The sequence below is a fragment of the Octopus sinensis genome, linkage group LG25 (assembly GCF_006345805.1).
Source record: "Octopus sinensis linkage group LG25, ASM634580v1, whole genome shotgun sequence".
Lineage (NCBI taxonomy): Eukaryota > Metazoa > Mollusca > Cephalopoda > Octopoda > Octopodidae > Octopus > Octopus sinensis.
The window spans coordinates 4,485,217-4,497,119 of record NC_043021.1 but is presented as its reverse complement, the minus strand read 5'-3'; the positions used below and the strand labels follow the sequence as shown (position 1 = coordinate 4,497,119).

The 11,903-nt window shown below is 38.7% G+C and overlaps 1 protein-coding gene across 1 annotated transcript in view; it reads left to right on the top strand.

Annotated features, from left to right (window-relative positions):
* Positions 1-5,244, top strand: part of LOC115224361 (zinc finger protein 200-like) — a 25,077-nt gene extending 19,833 nt beyond the window's left edge. The window contains exon 5 of the mRNA XM_029795237.2: positions 4,229-5,244. Coding sequence (XP_029651097.1) covers positions 4,229-4,521 — 293 coding nt within the window. The 3' untranslated portion in view covers positions 4,522-5,244. The remainder of the gene's footprint in view (positions 1-4,228) is intronic.
* Positions 5,245-11,903: the final 6,659 nt, after the last annotated feature.

Genomic DNA, 11,903 nt, shown 5'->3' with positions numbered 1-11,903 from the left:
TCGAATTAGCTGTACATAAATACTTTATAAAGAGAAGTAATCCAGGGACTTCAGTATTGGTTGTTACCTTTGTAATGTTTCCAACACTAGTGAAGGCACGTGGCTCAATGGTTAGGGTATTTAACTCATAATCATAAGGTCGTGAGATCGCTTCCCGGTGGCGCGTTGAGTCCCTGAGTATGACACTTTATTTCACGTTACCCCAAAACCACTGTCAACAATCAGTAGTACCTGAATATCAAAGGGTAAGCCTTGTCACATTCCGTGTGACTCTGACTCTTCTTGAGAACTACGTTAAGGGTACACGTGTCTGTGGAGTGCTCCACCACTTACCCGTTAATTTCACGAGCAGGCTGTTCCGTCGATCGGATCAACTGGAACCCTCGTCGTCGTAACCGACGGAGTGCCAACGCTAACGACTTTTGTTTTCCGCTCATAATATTAATTCTTTTAATTTTGATACAAGGCCAGCAAATTTGAGAGAAGAGGGCTTGTCGATTACATTAACCCAATTACTTGATTAGTATTTTTTTTATCAACCTCGAAAGGATGAAAGACAAAGTCGATCTCGTCGATATTTCAACTCAAAATGTAAAGAGCCGTAAGAAATGACACTAAGTATTCTGTCCAACATCCTAACCGTACAGCTTGTTCACCAATAATAATAATAATAATAATAATAATAATAATATAATAATCAAGTTTTAAAACAAACATAACTCGTTTTTTTGTTTTGTTTTTTTTAGGCATTCACTAGTACAACACTAAATACAAAACCAAATATATGGCACACTAGGCATAACAACAATACGAACTTCCAACCTGTTGCCTCTTGAGGTCTTTGGGTGAGACTTGGAGCCAACTTGTACAAATATAAAGCAAAAGTCAAACATAGAATAATAATAATAATAATAATAATAATAATAATAATAATAATAATAATAATAATAATAATAATAATAATAATAATCTTTTCTACTATAGGCACAAGGCCTGAAACTTAGAGTGGGATATATTCGGTTACATGGACCCCAGTATTTGATTTATTTCAGCGAGCTCAAAAGGATGAAAGTAAGGTCGGCTTCGGTGGTATTTGATCTCAGAACGTAAAGAGCTGTATAAAACACCGCCTCGCCAAAAATAATAATAACAGTAATCGCTTCTAACATAGTCACAAGGGTTGAAATTTTAGAGCGCTTGTCGATTAAATCAATCCCGGTACTTGACTGTTACTTTATTTTTATTGTCCCCGAAAGGAGAACGGCAAAGTTGATCCGTGAATATGAACAATGAGTGCAAAGTGATGTAACTAACTACCGCTTAAAATGTTGCTTGCCGTAACAACAATGACAGGTCAAATGTAAAAGAAGACATTCTTAATATATTCTTTTTCCTTTTTCTATGACTGTCATTTAAATTCTCACGACATACAGCTCAAGTAAACCAGTTCATGTTAGGTGAATCAAGTCATAGAAAGAGGTAGACAAAATCCGTATTGCAGACGACTTTTAGTAACTTTTAAATTGAGCGTAGCCATTTTGTTCGATCAACTGTACATTATAGTGAAAAAGCTATTGAATTTCATAGCGGTCTTGAATTTCCTCTCTTGTGTCATATTCATTGAGCTTCGTGGGAAAGTAAATTTTACATTCTAAATTAAATTAGCTATGGAAGTGTGTATTCATATATGAGTGTGTACGTGTTTTATGTAAGTTTTTGCATGCATGTGTCATTATTCAGTTTTATTTCAAGATCGTTTGCCATTAGAGAAAAAGCTGGCCTCTAACCTAGATCCAAGAATCTTTCATTGAAATTTCAAGAACATCAACAGGGTACTTTTGTATGTCTGTATGTTTACATTTTATTGAGGTTTTCACTGGGACATTACACTAGTATTTTATTATGAGTGGCTATGGCTTCCACCATACTACGGGTACTTCTTTCATTGTCCTTGGGCTTATCCTTTCGATGGATTTCGTTATACAGTGTCCTAGCTACAACATCATGTCTCATCGATAAATAATACCGTGATGACATTTTCGGACAACTGCTTATGATGTGGGTGATATCTTCGGTGCTAACTCCACAAAGTCTGCATCGGTTATCACATTTTACTGTTTTTCCTGCATGCTTGTTCCTTTTGTGCATCAGGTATTTGATTGATATTTCCTGTTCCTGGATTGCAAACGCACGCCCTTCAAAGTGGAAGGTAGTAATCCGGTTGTTGGTCCATGATAGACTGCTTTGATGCTCAGTGTTACTATCATCTCGGAGCTTTCTACTAGCATATCCATGCATGGTCTTCTACTCATATACGCTCATCCTTTTATCTGATGATGTATTGTGGTAAATTTGTGCGACTTCTTTGGGTATGGATTTAAGATTATCAGACAAGGAATATATATTTGTACTTTGGTTGGATGACGCTTCCACGAGAGATTTTGAGCTCTCATAAGGAGGCGAGTGTAAGTTCCATCCAACCGCCTCTCAAGCTTCTTTGATAACGTCCATGTTTCTGAGACACCCACACACACATACACGCACACATACACAACACACATACACACACACAAACTCATACACACACACACACAAGGTTTATAATACAAGAATGTGGTTGTGGTGAGTTTGTTTCCGTCAGATATGAACTCCTTGCAAATGGTTTTTGAAACTCAGTGATTACTATTTCCCTTCACTAACACCCTTAATAATCATGGAAAATACATGAACACCACGACATCGATCACCCATTTTTCTTCCATGTAGACATTCCTAGACATATTGTCTGCTCATAAAAAAAGTAATCCAACACCACCGACTCACCACAACATTATACCTCTCTACCATTGTCTGAAACACACCTTCATACGAAGTTATTCTGAAAGAAATGCCATTTAGCATCACCACCCTCTCTTCTCTTTCTCTAGCTATCTATCATTGTGTGTGTGTGTATATGTGTGTGTGTGTGTGTGTGTGTGTGTGTGTGTTTTGTCTTTAGACCCGAAGCCTATCAATCATGCAATCTTCTCGGTTGATTATGTCGGATTGTCATGGTTGGTATGTGGGCGTACGTACACACACACACACACACACACACACACACACACACACCACACACACACACACACACACACACACACACACACACACACACACACACACACACATACATACATACATACATACATACATACATACATACATACATATACACGTTAAGGCGCATGGCTCAGTGGTTAGAGCAGCGGGCTCACAATCATGAGGTAGTGAGTTCGATTCCTGGACCGGGCTGTGCATTATGTTCTTAAGCAAGAGACTTTATTTCACGTTGCTCCACTTCACACAACTGTAGAAATGACGTCACTGGTGCCAAGCTGTATCGGCCCCTTTGCCTTTCCCTTGGATAACATCAGTGGCATGGAGAGGGGAGGCTGGTATGCATGGGCGACTGCTTGTCTTCCATAAACATGCTTACCTGGATTTGTGCCCCGAGTGGAAATTTCTAGGTGCAATCCCATGGTCATTCATGACCGAAGGGGGGGGGGTCTAATATATACAGGCGATCCTTCGATATTGGTCAACAGGGTGTCGGTATGAGGGAACAACATCATTCACCTTCTTTTTCAGCCTTGCTCTTTATCTATGTCACGTGGAAAGGTTGTGTGGGTGAATGGCATCGTGTACCCAACAACAAAGAATTGCCATGTGTGTATGTAAGTTTATGTAAGTGTATAGATAAACACACACACACACACATACATACAGACACACACATGCATACACACACAAGCAGAGATACCCGGCGTTGCTCCGAGATAAAATGGCATAGTTTTTGTTGTTTTACTTATTTCGGTCATGTTACTACTGCCATGCTGGAGCACCGTCTTTAATCGAATAAATCGATCCCAGGATTTATTCTTTGTACTTATTCTATCGGTGTATTTTGCCAAAGGGCTAAGTTACACAGCAACATCAGTTGTCAAGCGATGCTGAGAATACAAAGACACACACTCACACACACACACACACACACACACACACACACACACACTCTGTCTTTCTCTCTCTCACACACATGCACACAAATATACACATATATCTTCTTTCAATTTCTGTGGGCCTGCAGCTATATATATATATATATATATATATATATATATATATATATATATATGAAAGTGAAAGTAGAATTGAGAATCTCATAATCGTGTCTGTTTTTCTTATTCAGGAGTCCGCCCATTCAAGTGCGAGTTGTGCGGGAAATCTTTCACGCAGCGCTGTTCCCTGGAATCTCACGGCCGGAAAGTGCACGGCCAGTCGGTCAGCTACGGCCACAAAGAGCGGCGTACCAAACTCTATGTGTGTGAGGATTGCGGGAACACGACAGACAGACCAGAAAACCATTACCGACATCTCAAACGCAATCATCCTTACAACCCGGTGTTATCGAAATTCTACGATAAGAGACAGTTCAAGTTCACGGATGATCAAATGCCGTTCATTCTGTGTGAAAATTCTTGAAGCATCAAATGGGTGATGTGGATGGAATGCAGCGAAAGTATTAAAGGTTGTGTGAGGAGATGGTTCGGGTTATGATAGCGGTGACTATGATGCTCCTGGTTGAGCCGATTAACCACGTTTGACGAATATTACAAACAGGAGTATCTAAAATGTATTATATTGAAAGTACGAAGAACAAAATTTGTGTATGTTGTTGTTGTTAAAACATATGTTGTTTTGCACGTATGAATGTAAGCATGCATGCATGCATGTGTGTGTGTGTGTGTGTGTGTGTGTGTGTGTGTGTGTGTGTGTGTGTGCGTGTGTGTGTGTGTGTGTACACACAAATATATACATATATATGTGTGCATGCGCGCGCGTTTATGTGTGTACATAATACTAAATGTAAAGTAAAATATAGTATTTTATTGGAGCTGAAAAACTTAACAAACTATTACTGAGGGTTTCACGTAAGAGATCATCAGACAGAATTGACCTTTTGGAACAATACAAAGGTTTATAAAGGTTTACAAACGGTGCAGTAATAATTATTTGGTAAATCGTCAAATAAACATTTAACGCTGATTGGACAGGTAGTTATGGAATTTCAAAATTAATGGAACCTGATGGATTATAAGATTGACCATTGACGAGAAACAATACCTAATAAATTTGTAAAAGGTGAGTTAAAATGAGAAATGTAAACTGTATTATGTAGAGCATATGTTAATCTACAATTATGATTGTATCTTGGAAATCCAAGGGCTTCGCTGGAGTGCAAATGCATAGTCTTCGAAGAGTGATGTGATGTTGCGGTTACGAGTCCGAGAGAGGCTTCTCTCCATGTTGGTATATTTGCAGCAAAGGAAAAATACCTTTGCAGAAATTAAGAATTTACGATGTATAAATAATTAAAAATGAGAGAAAATGAATTTTAAAAGATACATATATAAACAGTGAGTGAAAAAAAGGCTGTCTAAGATAAAATAAAGGGTAAAAAAATGTAAAGGAAAAGGTAATGTTTGGAGAAGGGATGGGAAAGTTAAACGTTGAAATTAGGGAGCTAGGAGCGATTAGAAAGCATTACACGCTACTTGTCGGGTGCGATGAAAACAAAAATATATCAAATTTTCCGTACCTGTATTTTTTTTTTTTTTTTATTGCTTTCATTGCACACAATTAAAGCAACTTAACATCTCTTTCTATCTAATTACTCTGTCTAATGCATACTTTCTAATCGTCCATACCTTCTCTCCTCTCCTATGAATGTGTGCGTGTGTGTGTGTGTGTGTTGTACATACTATCAACATAACTAAGGTTGTATCTGTTTCTTTACTACCCACAAGGGGCTACACACAGAGAGGACAAACAACGACAGACAAACGAACTAAGTCGATTACATCGACCCCAGTGCGTAACTGGTACTTAATTTATCGACTCCGAAAGGATGAACGGCAAAGTCGACCTCGGCGGAATTTGAACTCAGAACGTAACGGCTACGCATTTCGCCCGGCGTGCTAACGTTTCTCCCAGCTCGGTTGTATAGCAGCGCTTAACTCTCCCTTCTATCTTTCCAGTATTACTTTTTCCTTTACCCTTCTTTTTCTTTCGTTTTCTTTCACACAAACACTTTCGCTCAATTTTTTTCCTATGACAAAATTACGTAATTGTTTTGCAATAATCATTCATCATTTTTATTTTTTAATGACAAATATTTTTCGTAAATTTACTCTTTTTTACTCTTTTACTTGTTTCAGTCATTTGACTGCGGCCATGCTGGAGCACCACCTTTAGTCGAGCAAATCGACCCCAGGACTTATTCTTTGTAAGCCCAGTACTTATTCTATCGGTCTCTTTTGCCGAACCGCTAAGTAACGGCGACGTAAACACACCAGCATCGGTTGTCAAGCAATGCTAGGGGGACAAACACAGACACACACTTATATATATATACATATATATACGACAGGCTTCTTTCAGTTTCCGTCTACCAAATCCACTCACAAGGCTTTGGTCGGACCGGGGCTATAGCAGAAGACACTTGCCCAAGATGCCACGCAGTGGGACTGAACCCGGAACCATGTGGTTGGTTAGCAAGCTACTTACCACACAGCCACTCCTGCACCTTAATTTCTTAATTTCTAAATAATTTCTTTTTCCATTTGCAACTATTACGCCGTGTAATGAGATTTGTGTCATTCAGACTTATTCAGCGTTTCCTTGCCTTTAATGTTTATTTTGCCATTCATCGTCCGTCAGTTATTTTATCCAAAAGATTCCATTAGTTTAGAAAGTCGTAACCCTCTGTCTAATCAGCGCTAAATCTCTCTCTATATATAAACGGCAAAATGTCTGTATCTGTGTGTGTGTCCTTTATACAAATCCACAATTTTTCAGTTAGAGGGCTCGCACTTTCTATGGTCATTCAAAACCGTCCAAGGGTGGTCGTGCACATCTTTACATTTCCCCAGTCACCCCGCAAAGCCATTTAAAAAAATCAATAGAAGTGACTTTTTTGTGAATTTTCTATCCAAAACTCAATCAAAATGCCCGAAACTTGATAGGCCAATTGAATGCCAGCTAGCTGTATGTGATTGGTCGGAGATTTGGACAGTACTCGCGTGTATGTGCGCACGCACGCAGCTGTATATGCATGCACTAGCACTATGACCCGGCGTTGCCGGGTCATAGTGCTAGTGTCTATTAAATGATTTACCAATTATCAAATTACCATTTATAGACATTTATAAACGATTGAATTCTTCAAAAGTTCAGTTTTTCTGATGATTGTTGATGCGAAACACTGAGGTGCGCGCGCGCATGTGTGTATGTGTGATCGTATTTATGCGAATGGGTTGTACTAACCAGCGATGCATTTACAAAAACTGGCTGGGGAAAGATTTCACGATATATCTTTATTTTTTTCGAATATATATGCAATCTATGTAAATAAATCCAATAGCGATAACTGCCTTTCATAGATGCATACGTTCATAAGTGTGCGTGTATGAGTGTGTGTGTGTGTGCGTGGTGTATATGTATGTGTGCTTATAAACATACATTAGCATGCATGCGTAATCATAACCATATATTTATTAATTGATATATTTATAACAATACACACACACACACACACACATATATGTATATATATATATATTATATATATATATATATATATATATATACACACATGTGTGTTTGTGTGTGTGTGTATTCTGAAAAAAATTACAAGAACAAAATTTAGCATGAAAAACTAACACTTAATGACAATAATAATGAAAGTATAGTATAACAACGATGATGATGATGGTGATGATGATGATGATGATGATGACATATACGTGTATATAGATGCATGTATATATATATATATATATGAGTGCGTATATATATATATATATATATATATATATATACACACATACATACATGCAGAAAAAAGAAAGCAAACATTTTGGCAAGACTTGACAAAAACATTTAATATGGCTATATAATAAAATGTTTAGGCAGTCTCATGCAGCTATTTCTAGATTTACCCCAGCTATTAGGACATCGTGAGGAGCGATGATTCCATATGTTCCGTCATCAGAAAGAGATAGTTTAGACATATGTAACAGTGGAAGAAAATTCGTCATCAGTGATATTTATTGAGGTTCATTATGTCTAGAAAGGGAGTAGAAATTCACTTAAGTCCAATTAAAAAGGGCATTCATGAAGGTAAATCCATGAAGATGGATTTACCAAATGAATTTTCTTTCACAGTTAAATATGTTTAACCTATCTCTCACCGAGGATGGTATGCTCAGCATATGGAACCCTCGCTCGACAAGATGGTCCAATAGCTAGGATATTCTAGAAACAGCTGTCTGAGACGATCTAAAACTTTTATTATATAGCTAAATTAAATGTCCTTGCCAAGTCTCGCTAAACTGTTTGCTTTCTCTTCTTTTCTGCTTTAATCTATACCTACTAACTCAATGGGAAGGCACTTCCAGCCGCTTTAGAAATGCGGTTACAAAACCACATCTTCAACTGCAGTTCAAAGCGGAATTTTAGTGGCATACAAGATTTGAGCACTCTGAGCGCATACCTATTAGTTTGAGTCACCCTGATGAAAACTCCGCGTATCTTTTATATACACATACATACATACATACATACATACATATATATAATATAATATAAATATATATATATAATAATCAAGTAAACACGATGATGTTTTCTTTTATTAAGTCCAAGTTTTTTTTTCGTAATACAAAAGTGAGATTATATAAAACAAAAAAAAAAAAACGAAAAGAAAATTTCACGGAGCGAAAAACAAAGTTACTTTTTTTCTTATTATTGGATGAATTCAACAACAACAATAAACACATACTATTTAACATATTAATAACAAATATATAAAAAAAATGCAATTAGTGATAAGAAAGGATATGTTAGTGAAGAAGTGGCTATCTGCTCTACTGTCACGTTTTGAGTATTCTAGCTGTTTGGTCAGCAACCTTTATTCATTGTACTTTTGCGCCGCTCACTGAATATTCCACAGATTTATGATTTTAACGTAAACATGGAGCCAACCAAGTGTGATTGGGATGGTTCTTTAAATCACAGAAACTTTCTATCTTGTATTATTTTAAAAGTCGTTGAGTCTTCCACTGACAGCACAAGGAATTGCAGCAAAGCTTGAGTGAATAAAGACCATCACACCGTCCGCACATGAAACTGTAATCAATATGTTTAACGTAAGAGTGAGCATTATTGCATAAACCCTGAACTTTAAAAATAAAGTAATTTGTATCTGAATCTAAACCAATTAAAAAAAAAATATGTGAATAAAAGTCATTGAAACCGGTAGCATGATTTGATAAAATTGTAAATATTTTTCCTTTTATTCATGATAAAGTTTAAAGTTTCCAAAGTATTTTCTTTTGTTTTTAATGTGTGTGTGTGTGTGTGTGCGTGCGTATGTATATGTGTGTTTGTTATACGCAACAGAAGCAGTATTAGTATAAAATAGCTCTTAGACGATTGATGAGGATCTCGGTCTTTCGTCATTGCCTCTGTGAGGCCCAACGTTCGAAAGTCAAGCTTGACCACCTCATCCCATGTCTTCCTGGGTCTACCTCTCCCATGGATGCCTTCAACTGTTTGGGAGTGGCACTTCTTCACACATCTCTCCTCAACCATCCGTAATGCATGACCATACCAGAGCAAACGTCTCTCTTGCACACAACATCCAATGGTTCTTATATCCAGCATTTCTCTCAGGGCGCTTACACTCTGTCGTGCGTGCACACTGACATTACACATCCAGCGGATCATGCTAGCTTCATTTCTTTCAAGTCTACGCATGTCCTCTGCAGTCACAGCCCATGTTTCACTACCGTGAAGCATGGCAGTTCGCACACATGCGTCGTACAATCTACCTTTCACTCTGAGCGAGAGACCCTTTGTCACCAGTAGGGGTAGACGCTTTCTAAACTTTGCCCAGGTTATTCGTATTCTAGTGGTGACACTCTGAGCATCCACCTCCACTACTAACTTGGTCACCTAGGTAGCGGAAACTATCAACTACTTCTAGTTTCTCCTCCTGGAGTGTGATGGAATCTGTTTTCTGAGTATCAATTGCCCCTGTGTATCTGCCTCACACGAAAGCTATCTTCTCGGTTAATTTTCCTTTGATGTTGCTGCACCTCTTATGCGTCCTTAGCGTACATCTTATAGAGTTTCTACCCACACCTTTTCTACAGATCGAGCAGGGCCACCTACCTGAGTGTGTGTTTGATGAGTTCGCCTTCCTGCTTACTATAACTTTGGTCTTTGCTACATACTCTTCATACTCTAAGGCCTTTTGATTGTAAACCTAGCTTACACACCAGAAATTTCTTTTCTAGTTCCGGTAGTGATTCTGCTATGAGGGCCAGGTCATCAGCATAGAGGAGCTCTCAGGAGCAACCCGTCTTGAACTCCTCTGTTATTGCCTGGAGGACTATGATGAATAAAAGGGGACTGAGGGCTGAACCTTGGTGGACCCCTACTTCTACTCGGAATTCTTCACTATACTTGTTGCCAATCCTAACCCTACTAACGGCCTCTCTGTATAGGGCCTGTACAGCCCTTATCACCCATTCGTCAATTCCCAGTTTCCGCATTGCACACCAGATAAGAGATCGGGGGACCCTGTCAAAGGCTTTCTCCAAGTCCACAAAAGCTAAGTAGAGGGGTTTGTCTTTAGCTAGGTATTTCTCCTGCAGTTGTCGAACCTGGAATATGGCATCAGTGGTGCAAAACCGAACTGCATCTCATCTAAGCAGACTCTCTCCCTAATGAGATGGGCTATGAACCTCTCTGTGACCTTCATCACCTGATCCAGCAGTTTAATACCCCTGTAGGTATTTCTATCTTGAGCATCACCTTTACCCTTGTAGCAGTTGACTATGGTGCTGCTACGCCAGTCATTGGGTATGACTCCGTTATGAACTACCTGGTTTACAATGCGGGTGACTAGGTCATAGCCCACACCACCAGATGCTTTAAGCATCTCAGCAGCGATTCCTGATGGGCCGGGGGCTTTTCCTGGCTTCATACCCTTAATTGCTTTATCTACTAGGGAGCTTTCTATTGAGATAGCTGGTCCCTCTACTGGGTCAACATTTGGTAGGCTCTCCTCCACCCATTCACTCTCCACATTCAGTAGTCTTTCATAATGGCTTCTCCAAGCCTCTTTCTTTTCAGAAACACTAAAAGCAAGTGCACCATCATCCATGCGGACGCATTTCTCTCCTGTGACATCACAATTTTCTCTCACACACTGTCTATATATATATATATATATATATATATATATGCATATAATTTGGCACCGAGTGGCTAAGCTGAACTGTAGTTAACAAACATCTTCCTCTAGCTGCTTCCCTGTAGAACTCGGTATGGATCTCTCCTTCTTCCGTTATTTTTAGTTGGAAGTCAAGTAGCGATAGTGATCCAGTGTTGTCGGGATGTTCTATAGTGAACTTTATGTTCGTGTCCATGTTGCTGAACGTCGTAAATATTGTCAGCCTCTTCACGGAAGCATGTGAGTACGAAGATGTCATCTACGTACCTGGTGAAGAAGGCGCGTGAGCGACAGATGTTGAGTGCTCAACGTTCCAGATGGTTCATATAGGTGATGGCTAGTAGGCCCGAGAGACTGGATCCCATGGGGAGACCTGTTGTCTCTTTGTATATGTGGTCATAGAAAGAGAAGTAGGAGATCTTTTCCTTTTGATAGCCAGATTTCAACACAATTTCTAGTTAACTACACAATTTGAAACTTCGTATACTGGTAGAATGTGTCAAAAGAAAACATTATTTTCACTTGGGTTTTTTTTATAAATAAATTTGTAATTTGTAAGTTC